At 33.9% G+C, this 17,916-nt stretch overlaps 1 protein-coding gene across 1 annotated transcript in view; it reads left to right on the forward strand.

Moving 5' to 3' along the window:
• Window positions 1-17,916, forward strand: part of AKAP9 (A kinase (PRKA) anchor protein 9) — a 136,932-nt gene that overhangs the window by 21,761 nt on the left and 97,255 nt on the right. Inside the window, exons 3-8 of the mRNA XM_008572140.1 lie at window positions 637-681; window positions 8,112-8,165; window positions 8,525-8,695; window positions 9,481-9,636; window positions 10,482-10,679; window positions 15,372-17,759. Coding sequence (XP_008570362.1) covers window positions 637-681; window positions 8,112-8,165; window positions 8,525-8,695; window positions 9,481-9,636; window positions 10,482-10,679; window positions 15,372-17,759 — 3,012 coding nt within the window. The remainder of the gene's footprint in view (window positions 1-636; window positions 682-8,111; window positions 8,166-8,524; window positions 8,696-9,480; window positions 9,637-10,481; window positions 10,680-15,371; window positions 17,760-17,916) is intronic.

Below are 17,916 nucleotides of genomic sequence, written 5' to 3' on the forward strand. Positions count from 1 at the left end.
ATGAGAAAATGGACAGTGAAAGCAGTACTTTTGGAGTCAGAAAATATGAATTAGCTCCTTGACTCTTCCTACTACTTCTTAGCTAAGGGAAGCTTGGAAAAGCTACTGACTACATACCCAAATCCCAGGGATGTGTTGGTGAAACGAGTGTCTTTCAAAGTGCTTTGTAAGCTGCAAGGGTATTATAACAACAAAGGTGGTTTTGGTTTTTTTCTTTATTACTTTTTTAGCATCAAGATTTAATTCTTCTTTTGGAGAAACTGAACTTTTCTGACAGTAGCATTTTAGGACTTTGTTTAAAATAGGTACAAGGATAGGAGGAATGGTGTCTTACTTAGTGCTTTTGCCTTACAAATGATATGTGCTATATACAAGACCCTGTGTGAAAGTACCTCTTGATACTTTTATATTTAGAAACATGCCTAGCAATAAATTTCAGATGTATTATTTTGCCATTGTGGTTCATAATTAAGTGAAATTTTTAAAGATTTGAGTAATTTTTACTAGTTTTTTTAGCTGTATTTTACGTGGGTTTTCAATTATATGGTATCAACACTAATGGCTTTGTAAAGTACAATATTTAGCCAAAAAAACCCCAAAAGTCAGAATTATAATTGGCTTTTACTTTTATTTTAGCCAGAAAGTGAAATTTCAACCACAGCAGATGATTACAGTTCAGAGGTAAGACTATATTGTATTATATTATAAATAAATAAATAATATTTTATTATATTAAATTATATTATGATTTCAAATGTCATAAATAAAATTGATATTTTAATTATTGTTGAAATTATTGATTGTAAATAAAATTTATTTCTTGTAATTCACATGCTTCTACTGCATTTTTATAAATATAAAATATAACAATATAATGTAAAGGACTAGAAAACCTGAAGATTATGTTTTACTGGCATATCTTTTTTCAGATTGTTAGCTAAGGTGTTAACTATTTTTGAGTAGTTTGGTTCTTAATTAGAGGCCCTGCTTTAGTTTCTGAGAAAGTATTTGATATTAAGTTTCTAGGATACTTGATTGTTACAAGATATCTATAATTAGCACAGTAAAAATTCATAATATAGGATATATCATTTTAAGTAATGCTTTTTACAAATGTTTAAATTCTAGTTAATCTTATAAACTCATTTGTTGAAATTAATGTTGCAGTAGTTTTTATTTTAGATGATAATGGCTTATATAGGCATCGGCCACTTTAGGAAATACCTTGTTTATGTGTTGGTAATGGTGTTATATCATTTTGTTATCATTTTCTTATTCTTTTAAATGTGATCATCATTTCTTTGGCCCAGAATTTGAGGACATGGAGAACTATTCCAAACTCTGAATGGTTCAGCAATTCAGTGTATTCTATAAGTCTCAATTTATTGCAGATTTCTAATAGGAAAAAAAAAAATTCATGTTCTTTTTTTTTTTGACTGGTAAGGGGATCGCAACCCTCGGCACGGTGTGCTCTGCACCATGCTCAGCCAGTGAGTGCACCGGCCATCCCTATGTAGGGTCTGAACCTGCGGCTACCAGCGCTACCAGCGCCGCCGCACTCTCCCGAGTGAGCCACAGGGCCGGCCCAAAAATTCATGTTCTTAAATGAACATATTACTGTTTTAGATTGCTAATGGAAGCAAAAACTTTGACACTTCAGAAGTTTAATGTGCTTTTTTAATATACTTACTAGTAATCTGGTTAGGAAAATAATTAACCAACATTATGTAGATAAATTGGTGCCTGATTGAGGCTACATAAAGTTGTCCCTATAGGAGTTATCTTGATTTTAAATCACCACTTGCAATTCAGAGAGTCTGCTGTCAGGACTTTAAATTTGGGGCATATATATGAAAATACTTTTTCTTTCTATAGTGCCTTCTTATAGCTTGTCTTTTTTTATTGAAAGTCTCAGGTGGTTTGGTGCTTGTACTACCTATATCTTTGGAGCACCCCAGAACCCCACAAAGTGCATTTTTTTCTTTACATTAAAGTGAAGTTCTTTAATACACCAGTTGGCTATAGGTCAGACCATCCCATACATGCTCAAGAAATTTGGTTAAAATTTATATAGCCATTTTCTCACACTGGTATAGTGTAACAGTATTTAATTTTATTAATATAGATTTGAAAGGTTGAAGACATCAAAAGATGATGATTTTCAGATTCTCTTTATGAAAATGTAAATAATAGTATTGGAACAATAAGACATTCTTTACCTAATTTTTTTTTTTTTTATTTGTAAAGAAAATGAAATTTTTTGTTTACAGTTTCTGAGGCTGGGAAGCCCAAAGTCCATCTGGTGGTGGCTGCAGTGACCCAGGGATCTCACATTGCAAGGTGGTGGGAGCAGAGAGAGAGCAAGAGAGCTCTTAACCTAAATTTTTTAAATTAATGGGTGGGAATTATGAGGTCGAGAAAAATGTATGGAAACTAAATATCTGTGATACCCAGTAAATACAATGTGTTTCAAAGTAAGGTAGAAGTTGTACTTAAATGTAAACACTATAGATAAAACTTAGAGCAGTATTTATCATACTTGTTGATCATGGTTCACAGCAAGAAATACATTTTACATGTATACATATAATTTTTATATATACATAAATAGTTACACATATATGTATACTTATACACATGAATAATTGTACATGAATAAATATATGCGTGTACATACATATTTTTTTTTTCCAAGCAAGGTTCTGGAAAGATACATACACTTACAATACAATGTATCCCAGATTACTTTTTCTTTTTAACGTTGGTCAAAAAACCGAAATTAATGGCCTTACAGTTTGGAAAAAACAGTGACTTAGAAGATTGTATTGAAAAAAGATAATTATTAAATAATTTTTGACAGATTTGAGTTTATTTGAATTAAATATTACCCTTGTAATATTATGCATGTTACATCTGGATTCACAATGGGTTATACTTTGAGAACCTCACATATTCACTATGCCTATAGAAAACATAGAAGGAAAATTGATAGTTTGTGAAATATTTGGTGATATCAAGATTGCTGATATGGATACTGGTTGGATCCATGATGCTCTGGGCTAGTTTTGAAGCTTTAGCTACTCTATTTAATGATGTTAGACTGGCTTGACTGAACTAGAATTACAGAGGACTTCTAAGCCATATTAATCCATTCAGAAGATGGAAGAATCATCAACAGATCAAATTTATAACCTGATAATTCTCACACTGTAATACTTTTCATTTTGAAACTGTTAAGGAGTTATCTCTCAGTAACACCCCCCAAAAATGAGATTCCTTTCTGGGAAACACATTCATTATAACTTCACTACAAATGCTAGATTTGCTTGCAATGTTTAATAATATTGGCTGCTCTGGTTTGTATTTGAATATTCTAAAATTTCGAAATCACATAGTTTTAATCACAAGTCACATAATTATATTTTGCTGAGATATCACTGTCATCTTTCTGGTAAATAGAGAAACAGGTGATGTAAAAGAGCAGGGGCTTTGGAGCCAGAAGGTCCTGTGTTCAAATTTTAACTTTATCACCTCCAAGCTGTATGAACCTGGGCACATCACTGAAACTCTAAAATACAGTTTCCTTACCTATAAAACAGTGCTAATAGTATCTACCTCACAGGGTAGTTATATACCTCCCAAGGTAGTTGTCTAAATATAATCTTGAGAATATTTAGTACAGTGTTTGTTTAAGTGAAACGAGTGATGAGGATCCCTTTAGCAAATTATTCTCAGAAGAATTTCAGATTCTGATAATATATTTGTTTAGAACTTCATTTGGAAGCAGTAAATGTATAGATATGGTGTGTTTTTAATGTTCTTGACTTTTGTGGCTAGTATACTGATTGGGTTGAGAAATGGGTTTAGTACTAGAAAGAATTAGTCAAATAATTTTATTTCCATAATTTTATACTCTTCTGTATATATACTCAATTTATGTGCACTAGAGAAATCAGACTGAATAAAAAATATCCTTCTTACAAATTAAATTATATAGAATCATCTTCAATCCTTGATGAAGGGACATTTCACATCCAGAATGCCATGTTTACGTGAATTATTTTTGACACCTTTTGAGCAGGGTTATTTGGAGGAAATTGGTAATAAAACAAGCAATGTTATTTGGAGGAAGTTGGTAGTAATACATTCTGCTTTGCTGTGTATTAAAAGATGAAATGATAGGTCATGTGCTCTCGTGGATTTTGTCCAGTTGTTCAGTATTTCCTAAGCAAATTGCTTGTAGTATTCATGACTTCTGTGAAGTGACTGAAGCTGGAGACATAGCCTATAGCCATAAAATAACATAATCTTAGCTTCTCAACTTTGAATGAGTGATCTTAACCTCCGTAGTTACTTGACTCCAACTCCATGAGTCAGCTAAGCACATTGAACACCTGTAATTTTCATGAACTTTATGGACCATCAGATTCTTCTAATTTTTTACAAAATACCATTGTTGTTTTGAATTATGTATTTCCAAATTAAGTATAATAAGAATAGGTATTAATCGTAAATAAATTAAGGATGAGTTATTCTTTTATGTTTTAAAACTAATGTCCATTAAAAAGATGAGTTTCGTGTGAAGGCCATTTTATAGTTATACAATAAAAATTATCATTCCTCTGATTCTTTCTGATAAATCATCAGCTCCCTTTATTTATTTATTTAAAAATTTTAATGTAGTTATTTAATTTTTTTTGGCTGGCCAGTACAGGGATTGAACGCCACATCTTTGGATCTTGGTGCTATGAGCACTAGCCTAACCAACTGAGCTAACTGGCCAGCCCTGATTCTTTCTGAGTAGCAATGTCATTATATGATACTTACCTCTATAGAATGTTTTAAAATTTAAAATGTACCTTTTACTTTCCCAGATCTTTAAGTTATCTATATAGATTGAGTAACTCTTTTGTGAATTCAGAAAGAATATGTTAATACTGCTGGAAGATTAGATAACTTTGACAAATGCCATAGTAAAAAAGGACATTGAGGGAAGTGGAGCTTTTTCAGTTGAAGGAGCCTGTTCGTAAAATCTTCATGTTTCAAGTTATTGATTTACTTTCATAATTAAGGTTTACTCAGTATAGTGTTAGAAGGCTAATGTTAGAAAAAGAGATAAATACTCTACCCTGTAGGTATCGACAACTAATTTATGTAACACTGATATCATTACCACTTAGAGCTATATCCATTGCTTAATAGATATTTGAAGATAATCATATTAATTGTATAGCCTAGAAATATAGGAAAATTAAGAAAAAGCTAGTTATGTCATGAATGCATAAAATATATATAGATACTGATCCATTTTATCACTTACTACTGCAAAATACACACAAATCTATTGATGTCAATCGCAGTTGAGTGAAATGTCAACAAAGATGTGGTATTAAATCATAACTGCATAAAATTAACTGTAGTACATACTGTAGTACTGTAATAATCTTGTGGCTGTCTCCTGTAGCTATTGAGATGAACTCAAGTGTTGTGAGTATTCACTTAATAATGCTGGTGATGGTCATCACTCCTGTGTGAGCAGTTCGCCTCTCCAGTAAATGGCATAGCACAGTGAAAATTGATCTCTCACAGTTCTCGCTTATTTTGAATAATTTTTAATGCAAAATCGGAAACCTTGAATAACACCATGGGACCCAGATGAAGTGCCACTAGTGATGTTGGAAGTTCTCCCAACAATTAAAGTCATGATATTACAAGAAAATGTTGAATCTTTTTATATGTACCATGGATTGAGGTCTTCAGCTGTGGTGGCCCACTCTTTTACAATAAACCAATCCTGCGTAAAGATGGAAATTCATGAAGCTGTTGCTGCAGCTACTCCAGCAGGCATGAAAACCTTGCATTTTTTGTAAAATATCTTTTTATCTCATATTGGAAATGCAGCTTTTATGTGGGTAAAGGATTGCTATTAAGAAAGTCATACTTGTAGACTCTAATATGATTTGAGAAAAGAAGTCATCATATGACAACTTAAAGTAAAAGGAAGGTGAGGGCCGGCCCGGTGGCGCACTGCTACAGTGCGCCGCTTGGGAGCACGGTGACGCTCCCGCCGAGGGTTTGTATCCCACATACAGACCGGCCTCTCACTGGCTGAGCGAGGGGCGGGCGCGACACCGAGGGTTGTGATCCCGTTGCTGGTCCCAGTCCGGTACAGGCGCGACACTGAGGGTTGCGATCCGTTGCCGGTCACGAAAAAAGACAAAAAGAAAAAAAAAAAAAAGGAAGGTGAAAGATTCTCACTAGAATTTAATGCAAGCAAAGGATGATTTGATAATTTTAGAAAGAGTTTGGCTTAAAAAATGTCAGGCTAGTAGGAGAATCAGCTTCTACCTACCAAGGGGCCACAGACAAGTTCCCATAGACCATTAAGAAAGTCATTGAGGAGAAAGGATATCTGCCTGAACAGATTTTTAATGCAGACAAAACTGCCCTATTCTGAAAAAAAAATGACGCAAAGGACATTTATTAGGAACGAAGAGAAGTGAGTACCTGGATTAAAAGCAGGAAGGGACACAACATTGTTGTATCATATATGACAATATTAATGTAGGTACTGACAGAGAATTCATCTTGTAAATAGATGATGTAAACTTACCTTATCCATAAATGCAGTACAGTACTGTAAATGTATTTTCTCTTCATTATGATTTTCTTAATAACATTTTCTTTTATCTGGCTTACTTTTTTGTAAGAATACAGTATATAGTACAAATACATAATATGTGTTAATCAATTGTTTATGTTATCAGTAAGGCTTCCAGTCAACATTAGGCTATTAGTAAAGTTTTTGGAAAGTCAGAAGTTGTATGGGGATTTTCGACTATGTGGGGGCGGCATCTCTAACCCCTGGGTTTTTCAAGGGTCAACTGTATTTGATTTGAAGGTTATTGCAAGTGACTTGATATTAATAATCTTAATAGAGTTAGTACTCCTGCCCTCTGATAGTTTTCACCAGTTGCAGTATTGTGTTACCATAGAAATGTTTTTTTTTTTACTTCAGCTTTGTTTTCCAGAATTAACCACAATAAATGCAAAGGAATCAAAATCTGATAAAGTAATTTTAATTAGGATTTTCACTTCTTAAAGCGTTGTAGCCCATGTGGATCTAATCTTAATTCTAGGCTATTAGGACAGGATAAATCCTACGTATTTCAACAGTAACAACTTCATTATCTTGGATCTGCTAACATGGAATTGTGAATAATCAAGGTATGGGCAGAGATGAAGCTGGTTTTGTTAGGAGGAAAGAAGGAATTAGTAAATGGATTAATTGATCTGAAATTCATCTCCTACTAGGTCAACTCTACAGACGTATTCTGTAATCCTCCTTCCTTCTACCACAAAATATCTGTGATAGAGACAGGCAATAATACTTGTATGTTATGGAGAACCTCCACATTGGTCAGGGTTGGCATGGCTGTCACAATGTTAGCCACAGAGGAAAGTTCTTAAGGGGAAGTTCTCACCTCTTCATCTCTTCCTGCCTCTTGACTTGCTTACCGGCTTTCAAGAAATTTCTACCAGTAAATGGTTTTACTTGAAAATGAAAAGGGCTTAATGAAAAAACAATAATTTAAATGAATTTAAGGAAACATTTTATAGAAGATCTAGTAACTTGAGGCTTGTAATTATCCTTCTGAAGACAATATATAAACTGCACTTAGAATTTTAATACACTTAAATGAAAATATGTAGAGTGTCTTTTGCATTGTAAGCACTCAGATGTTTGAGGAATGATTGGAATTTGAAGTGATCATAATGCCTTTTAGATAGTTTATTTATTTATTTATTTATTTTGTCTTTTTTTGAGATCGGCCGCATGGCGCTCAGCCAGTGAGCGCACCGGCCATCCCCATATAGGATCCAAACCCACGGCGGGAGCGCTGCTGCGCTCCCAGCGCCGCACTCTCCCGAGTGTGCCATGGGCTCAGCCCTTAGATACTTTAATTAAAGTTGATCACTATATCTGTTTTTGCCAATGAGGTATTTTCGCTAGACATACAAGACATGGATACAGTTAGCAAAAATATTATTGATAGCTAAATAAAATTCTGTCTAGGATCTTAATATATCAGGAAATTGTTTTTGTACAGGTAAATGGTTGCAGTTCTGTGGTGAGAACAGGAAAGTCTACAAATTTATTAAGGGTACAGTATTTAAAACTACTCATGATACTAATATTTTATACTGTTTAAAACTATCTGGCTTACTAACAGCTTTTTTTTGCATGTACTTCTTTGTGTGATTTCTAAATGCTTTTAATATTTAACAAAACAAAGTTATCTGCCTTTTACTATAAAACTCAGTTGTAACAGAATTTGAAGATATCCGTTCTAGGCTCTTGAAGTATACGTCACATTAACAACATAGTAGGTTGCCATACCAGTAGACTTCCAGACGATGAGTGATGTTTTAAAGTGGACTTTTCTGTGGAATTCAGTATTTGAGTATTTCTCCCTAAGGATTGTTGCTAGTACTGAATTATTAAAATCTTGGATTGATTTAGGAGGAAGAATTTGGTGTTGATGATTCTTGTTCTGAGCAAGGAGCACAGTTCAGTCAGACCCACTTAGAGATGATGGAAAATGAGTTGGCTGAGAAACAGCATGAGATTGAAGAGTTAAACCGAGAACTGGAAGAAATGAAGGCCACCTATGGGACTGAAGGACTTCAGCAGGTATACCCTAACCCTTCTGTGGCTTTTGGTTTGCTACTCACAGAAACAAAAATGGGAAACTTGAATGATAGTTTATGTACAGTCTTTAAAGGTAGGGTTTTTAAATGGTAACTTAAGGTCATCTCATTTTTGTCCCTGTACATAGTATAAACAACCCCATTTAAAACTGGGGCTTTATTAACAGGACTGATATAATGTGGACCCTTTTATTAACTTTGCATTATAGCTAGACTGAACTTACTTAAGTAGGACAGATGTTTTTGTAATCAGCCAGAGAGAAAGTTATGGTGCAAACTACACACCCATTAAGAATGTCAGCAAGTCCTTGTAAGTAACCTGTTGTATTTAGAGTGACATCTGTTGTCCATGGCAGTCAGGTATGAAAACAGGGTGAAATAGGGCATTGATGAGGATGACAAAATACATTTAAGTTTTATACTTTCCAGAAATAAGTTGGGATTGAACATGTCTGTGGTGGTATTGCCTAGGAACTGATTGGGGGCACCCCTAAATATAAAGGCACTTCTCCTTCTAGAAGTAGATATATGGATAAGCCAGACCAAATGTATTTTCTTCCTTAGTTCAGATAAATTTTTTCACAGTTGATTAGGAAGTAAGACTAATTCCTGCAAACTAATAGCTTTCAAATAAGGAAAAGACTGCTTACAAGTTGTGAGAATTCTGCCAATGCATTTTGAATCTCATATTTTTGAAGAATAGTTACTTGTAATAATAATTTCATTTAAAAAATAAGGCTAGCACTTATTTTCATTACTTTTCTTTAGTTACAAGAGTTTGAAGCTGCCATTAAACAAAGAGATGGCATCATAACCCAACTCACTGCTAATTTACAACAAGCAAGAAGAGAAAAAGATGAGACAATGAGAGAATTTTTAGAGTTGACAGAACAAAGTCAGAAACTACAGATTCAATTCCAGCATGTAAGTATTACTAATAGAACAAAAACTTATTAGTTTTTTAGTAATGAATTTTTAAAAAAATTTTCACTTTCCCGAAAAAAATCTAAATTTGTTAAAAAGCCATTCACTTACGTTGGAAAAACCAGTGCATATGTGTTATGTTAACAAAGAATTTAATTTATACTTTTTGAGTGGTTTTCCACTATTGTTTTTTTCATACACCTTCCCTGTCTGTGTTTTGAAATCCTATAAAATATTATAAGGCTGATTGAATGGATTTTTGCAGACATTAACATATAGTTACATCGTACCTTTGTCAATCCTGGTATAGTTTTATTTTGAATAGGTTCTAAATGGTGACTAGACTGAATATATTCCATTTATCTTTAATTAGAGCAACAGGAATCTAATTACACTAATCAAGGTTTCTGATAACAAGTAACAGAAAACAATTTGAAATATCTTAAGTAAAAGGGAGGAATTTAATATAAGGATCAGATTTGTCATACAGAACTGAAGGGCAGAAATACAGCCAGCCCTCTGATGTGGATTAGAACTAGAAATTGGAAAGTCATCAGGAATCCAGGAAGTACTGTCCTTCAGGTCCCACTTCTTTCTGTATGTCTGCCTTAGTCTTATTTATCTTACTATACTTAACTTTCTCTGCTTTATCACAGGAAAGGTAATTTTATTGGCTCAGCTTGGCTAATGTGCCCATGGCAGCATATGTACTGGGATCTCAAGCCTCTGAAGCCAGCACAGTTCCCAGAGGGCCATTGTGGGCTGAGTAGTACCCCAAAAGGTGTCTATTCCTTAATGCACTCACTTCAGAACTTAATATTTTGGGATTTCTTGCTATTTTCAAGTTACAGGCTAGTGAAACCCTGAGAAACAGCACTCATAGTAGCACAGCTGCAGATTTACTACAAGCCAAACAACAGATCCTCACTCATCAACAACAGCTGGAAGAGCAAGACCATCTACTAGAAGATTATCAAAAAAAGAAAGAAGACTTCAAAATGCAAATTAGTTTCTTGGAAGAGAAAATTAAAGTATATGAAAAGGTATGTTTATTTTAAGGAAGTCAACCAACTTGTAGCAACTTGGCAGTTAACTTTAAAGTTTTTTATAGAAGTATATATCTTTTTTATGCACACGAATCACAGAGTTTCATAATTAAGACAAGGTCTTTAAAAATGTAAAATAACTTATTTCAAAAGTAATTGGGAATCTCACAGTAATATAGTTTTTAAGATAACACTCATTACCGAGTTCCTTGAAAGTGATCAGCCTATGTTAAATTGAATTCTCAGGAGAATATAAATTTATAATGAGAATTTTAATTCTGTTTTTATCTAAAGGTATTTTCCACTTACATTAGTCATGGTTATGAAATTGTGAAAATATTTTCACAACAAAATGAAATTTTATGGATTTTTAATTAGAAAAAATAAATGCAATTGATTCTCTCTTTGTTAACGAGAGTCATGTTCTATAAAGTTGCTGGGAACACTTCCTTAGCAAAGGAGTGCTCCTGGGGGGAAAATACATATATGAAGTTACTTCAAAAAGTATGGGGCCGAGCCCGTGGCGCACTCGGGAGAGTGTGGCACTGGGAGCGAAGCGACGCTCCCGCCGCAGGTTCGGATCCTATATAGGAATGGCCGGTGCGCTCACTGGCTGAGCACGGTGTGGGTGACACCACACCAAGGGTTGCGATCCCCTTACCGGTCACGAAAAAGACAAAAAAAAAAAAGTTTATGGAAAAAATTCATATTATCTTTTAATTCTATTTTTCCATGAACTTTTGAAGTACCCTCTTTCCCCTACATTATAATCTTAAATCTTAAAAATAGTTCATCCTGGTAGATTCTGTTTTCTTTAGTTTTCAAAAGAGAGATCAGGTTCAGAAGTGACTTGCCTGAGGCCACCCCACTAACAGGTGCCAGAGTTGGTATTCAAATTCTGTCAACTGGCCCAGAGCCAGAGCTTCTTGCACTACACTGCACTGTCTCTTGCAGTCTCCGTCCTCTGGTCTTATGAGAGCTGAAACAAGGCTGTGTGTGGTCACTTTGTTTGACCTCAGCTGAAAATATGTGTGTTCAGGAACGCAGTTTTTTTGCTGTTCTGTGCACATCTGCAAATGACTGTAAAAACACCGTGAATATTGATTTGGGGGTTACAAATAAATTCAGCAAGAAATCACAAATATTGAATCTGTGATTAATGAGGATGGATTGTATATGCAGTACAGTACTTTTTATCAATTTAAGGTGTTCATACACAAGAGATTGAGAAATTACTAAGAATATTGTGAAAGTATTAGCTAGTATTTATTAAGTGCTTACACCATAACAGGCAATATTCAAAGCATCTCATACAGATTAACTCATTGGATCATCACCACAACCTTGTGAGATAGAAGTACTATTATCAGTCCTGTTTTACAAATGAAGACACCAAGACAAAGCAAAATGAAATAAATTGCCCAGGTACACAGGTAATAAGTTGATAGAGCCAGAGTTTAAACCTAGGTTGTCTGACTCCAGAGATTGCCCCTTAGAAAAACAGGAAATGTACAAATTGAAGAGGTCGAAATTATAAAAAGGACATGCTCTACAACTAAGATAACTTAAAAGTTATTACGTGGATATTTACACAATACCAATTTTGTAGCAGGCCCTTGTAAGAGATATATAGTGAAGCTTCAAATGTGCCCTTTTTCCCACTGGAATTCATGGTTTAGTAGGGGAGATATTGCATGTATACAAGACACCACAGAATAAGGATAAATGTAGGTAAAAAGTGTTTTGAAAGTTCTAAGTAGGTCTGGCTTCATGAAGGAAGAAATTCAGGGTAGGCTTTACGGGGGAGGTGATATTTGAAGTAGTTTTATAAGTTGGAATAATCCCTTTTTAACTTACTGTATTTTGTTTCCTGAGCAGTTGGCATACTGTATGGAACATAGTAGCTACTCAATATTTATTTGATAAACAAATGAATAAATTATGAATCTCAACTAATAGAGGTGGGGAATATGTGTTTTAGAGGATGGAGTGGGTGTAAAGACCTAGGCTGAAAATGTTGAAAATGTATAGGAGCAAAAGATAAACTTAATTTGTCTAGAAAACAATATTCTTTGAAAGTGACTATTCTCAGTAGGTAAAAGAAGAAAGATGGTCTGTGCCTACATTAAAAGAGCCTGGCAATTGGATTTTATTGTATTTATTACATTCAATAGGTACTATAATTTGAGATAAATTCAAGTAATTGATTTTAGTAGAGGAAATAACCTTTGTTTATTTGAGTTTTAAGAAGAATACTTTTATCAATCTCTTTTATTACATATATATTTTAATTTTTCACTAAAAAAAATTAATCCCTCTGCATAGTTTCTATCAGAGCAGCTGAGGAGCTAAGGAGTCACAGTTAAAACTGTCTTGGTCCCCTACACAATTGTATTCATGGTCAAAGGCTCATTTTCATTGTCGTGATCCTCCAAACTTCCCATGGTGCAGTAGTCATAAGCAGGAAGTATATTACTCGCCACTCTCTCAGGTGTATTTCCAAAAAATAGAGGGATTGATTGTGTCTTCAATCACAGGGCTATCTTCTATGGAATATAGAATAAGTCATTTAAAGCCATATATTTTGAAATAAATGGTGCTAAGAAAAACCATCAATTTGTGTTGTTCACTTATTGCATGAAGAATTATTGTTGGTTGTTTATAATTTTATCAGGTGTTGAACAATTTTGAAGCAAGTAATGCTGCTTAAGAGCTCCCCCACCAAAACCAGGAAATATTTCTATTATAGATATTATTACAACGTTAACATTTTTTAAAACTAGATACTTATATAAAAATTTAAGTGAAATTGAGCGCATAAACAGATTTTTCTTATAGGTTCCAAATGCCTTGTGGATTTCTTTCTAGTATATAAATATATTACATTTGTATATAAAGAAAATACCTAATATATTTATTTTATCTTTGAGCATATTCTGTGAGATAGAGGACATAAAATATCTATATTGTACAGATGAAAACAATGCAATTAGAAGAGATTAAACTAATTTACTAATGTCATATTGTAGTACAGAAATTACAGCAAGAAGGCTCAGCACTTGGTAATAAGATATGGTAACATTGGATGGGATATGTGACACCAAGACAAAAGCTAATAGAATTTCGTTCAAGAGGCTACATAGAATAGCATTCATTGCCTTGGTTAATTTATATAGTGGAGAATCTGGCCTTCAACTTGTAGGCTCAGAAGTCTGAATTTTTTTTTTTTTTCCTGTCAGCTAACACTTGAGCTATTTCAGAGTTGAATTAAGATTTCCCAAGTTCAAGAGGCTACTATTTAAAGCCTGAATATAAGATTATTAATTTACAATGAGAAATAATTATCACAGGGACCTGTATACTTTGCGTTCATTGGATTTTATTTTTTCCCCATGGACAAATGAATTTTAAAAAATCAAGTAGTAATTAGAAAGTTGTTTAGTGAGCATGAGGTCAAGTGGTGTTAGAGTGATCAAATGTTCAGTGGCATTAGGCTGAGATAACCTGATGTAGCCATCGCACTGTGCAAAAGTTCACACCTGTAGACTGGAATTCTTAAATGCTGTTTGCCACAACCCCCAGCATAGCTTTCTATATTAAGTATGTTTTTTCTACAGGGACCAGAATTCCCAAAGGCTGATGGCACACTGGCCCTCTCACTTGGACTGTACTTGAATGGGCACTGCCACTATTTCCCTCTGAGGCTTTCCTTTTTCTGTGCTTTAACATTCTTTTCTTAGATATGTTAATACATTTCATTCAAGGCGCCTTTAAGTCTTATTTGCCTGGGACTCCTGTCTCCTTAAAGTAATTTTATTTACCTACTTATATTCTGATCTGTTCTGTGCATTTTATTTCTTTCTTGTCCTTGACCATAGCCCCTAACTACTTACAGAAGCAACTAAGTAACTGAGCCAAAACTTTGACACTAGGGCTTCTGCTTGACTTGTTATGCTAAAATAATTGCAATAATGGATATGCCTGAGCCTGTGTCTGGGCTTAGTCTTATCTACAGTTCCAAAATAGTGTCCCAAATAGTAGCTAAGGAAAAGTATCTGCCCTTCTTTCAAATTTCTGTTTGAACCTAAAGTCTAGAATCGAGTTGATATGCCATAAATGGTACAGTTGTCTTGGATGTCATTTGAAGTTCAGCCCCTTAAGCATTTCATATCCCTAAATTTCTGATTCACTTAAGAGCTCAGGAATCAAGTTAGGTCACACCCATAGGAATCTATTTTTGCTGTTGTTTTTCTCTTTTCATAGCACTTGCCATAAAACACATTCAAGTCACTAGAATATGTGGGAGGAACTGTGATTTACTTTTAAGCCTTTTTTTAAAAAGTGTCTAGAGAGTAGACTTAATAAGAACAATGAAAATATAATGGTTTACGGACATCTTAATCAGGCTAGATTTTTAAATTAAAAATTTTAATCATGGCAATATAAGGGAAATTTCTCCTTCCCAAGAAGGCCAAAAGTTCTGTAGTGTTTGCTCATAAGTGGTGTTGGGTATGCAAGTCATAGGTCTCAGTGCCATGGGAGAAATTGAGGGGCAGGTCCAACAGTTACTTTTTATAGAATTATGTTAAAAGGAGACTTTCTGTCAGTCTTTCAATAATGAGATTAAGTGGTATAAATAACCAGAAGCTAAAACTGTCATTCTTATTTTTTCATTTTTTCTTTCTAAAGGAACAAGATAAAAAAGTAGAAAACTCAAATAAAAAAGAAATACAGGAAAAGGAAGCAATCATTGAAGAATTAAACATAAAAATAATAGAAGAAGAAAAAAACATTCTTGAGCTAAAGAATAAAATAACAGCTGCTGATAAACTACTAGGAGAATTACAAGAACACGTTGTACAAAAGAATCAAGAGATAAAAAATATGAAATTGGAGCTGACTAATTCTAAGCAAAAAGAAAGACAGTGTTCTGAGGAAATAAAACAGTTAATGGGGACAGTGGAAGAACTTCAGAAGAGAAATCATAAAGGTAGCCAATTTGAAACTGATACAGTACAAAGAATGGAACAGGAAGCACAAAGAAAGTTAGAACAACTCCGGGCAGAGCTGGATGAGATGTATGGGCAGCAGATAGTGCAGATGAAGCAAGAATTAATAAAACAACACACGTCACAGATAGAGGAACTTAAAACACGACATAAGGGAGAAATGGAGAATACTTTAAGATCATATCCAAATATTACAGTTAATGAAGGTCAGATAAAGCTCATGAATATGGCAATAAATGAACTGAATATAAAATTACAAGATAGTAACCGTCAAAAGGAAAAACTCAAGGAAGAACTAGGAGTAATTTCAGGAGAAAAGTCTGCTCTACAGAGACAGCTTGAAGATCTTTTTGAAGAATTGAGCTTTTCAAGAGACCAGATTCAGAGAGCTAGACAGACAATAGCTGAACAAGAAAGTCAACTAAATGAAGCACGTAAGTCCCTTAGTACAGTGGAAGATTTGAAAGCGGAGATTGTTTCTGCATCTGAATCCAGGAAGGAACTAGAATTAAAACATGAAGCAGAAGTTACAAATTACAAGATAAAACTTGAAATGTTAGAAAGAGAAAAGAATGCCGTGTTAGACAGAATGGCTGAATCACAAGAAGCAGAATTAGAGAGGCTGAGAACACAGCTTCTGTTTAGTCATGAAGAGGAACTTTCCAAACTGAAGGAAGATTTGGAAATTGAACATCGAATAAATATTGAGAAACTTAAAGATAACTTAGGCATTCACTATAAACAGCAGATAGATGGCTTACGGAATGAAATGAGTCAAAAGATAGAAACCGTGCAGTTTGAAAAGGACAATTTAATAACTAAGCAGAATCAGTTAATTTTGGAAATTTCAAAGCTGAAAGATTTACAGCAGTCCCTTGTGAATTCAAAATCAGAAGAAATGACTCTCCAAATCAATGAACTTCAAAAAGAAATTGAAATACTCAGACAAGAAGAAAAAGAAAAGGGTACACTTGAACAAGAAGTTCAAGAACTACAACTTAAAACTGAATTATTGGAGAAACAAATGAAGGAAAAAGAAGATGGCCTTCAAGAAAAATTTGCACAACTTGAAGCAGAAAATAACATTCTTAGAGATGAAAAGAAAGCTCTTGAAGACATGTTGAAAATATATAATCCTGTTAACCAAGAGGAAAAGTTGATTTTCATAGAGTCCATTAAGTCCAAGTCCAAAGACTGTAGCTTGCAAAAAGAAATAGAGTTACTTACAGAGGAAAATGAGGATCTCAAACAGCAGTGTATTCAGCTAAATGACGAGATTGAAAAGCAAAGGAATACTTTTTCATTTGCTGAAAAAAACTTTGAAGTTAACTATCAAGAGTTACGGGAGGAGTATGCTTGCCTTCTCAAGGTAAAAGATGATTTGGAAGATAGTAAAAATAAGCAAGAATTAGAGTATAAAAGTAAGCTTAAAGCACTTAATGAAGAGCTTCATTTACAAAGAATAAATCCAGCTATAGTGAAAATGAAAAGTTCCATCTTTGATGATGACAAAACTTTTATAGCAGAACCGTGGGAAATTGGTGAGGTTGTTGAGAAAGATACAACAGAACTCATGGAAAAACTTGAGGTAACCAAGCGAGAAAAATTAGAACTATCAGAGAGACTGTCTGATCTTTCTAACCAATTAAAACAGAAACATGATGAGATTAGTTTTCTAAGTGAAGAAGTTAAATCTTTAAAGCAAGATAAAGAGCAAGTTTTATTGAGATGTAGAGAGCTAGAGATAATAATTAACAATAATAGGTCAGAAAATGTAAATGTGTGTGATATTCAGTTAAGCTCTTTAAAAGATAGAGCTGTGACTATGACAAACAGGAATTCTGGAGAATCAGTTTCTAAAATAAATAAAGGTTTTGGTGAAGAATCAAAAATAGTGGTGGAAGATAAAATTCCTTTTGAAAATGTTAGTATTAGAAAAGAAAGCAAGCAAGAACAGTTGGTTTTGGATCACTTGCCATCAGTAACAAACGAGTCATCGCTTGGGACAACTGAACCAAGTGAAAATTATAAACTTCATCAGGAACTCAGTGTACTTAAATCAGAACAGGTATGTTTACTTATTTATATATGGTAAAGCATGGTGAAAATGTACATTTTATACTGAAAAAAGTTTTCCTTCATATAACATTCACATCCTTACAAGAGAATGAAAGTGAATCCTCTAATATAGTTCTCATTTGGGCCTATCATTTATATTAACTATT

Source organism: Galeopterus variegatus, unplaced genomic scaffold (assembly GCF_000696425.1).
Source record: "Galeopterus variegatus unplaced genomic scaffold, G_variegatus-3.0.2 Scaffold46, whole genome shotgun sequence".
NCBI classification, from domain to species: Eukaryota; Metazoa; Chordata; class Mammalia; order Dermoptera; family Cynocephalidae; genus Galeopterus; species Galeopterus variegatus.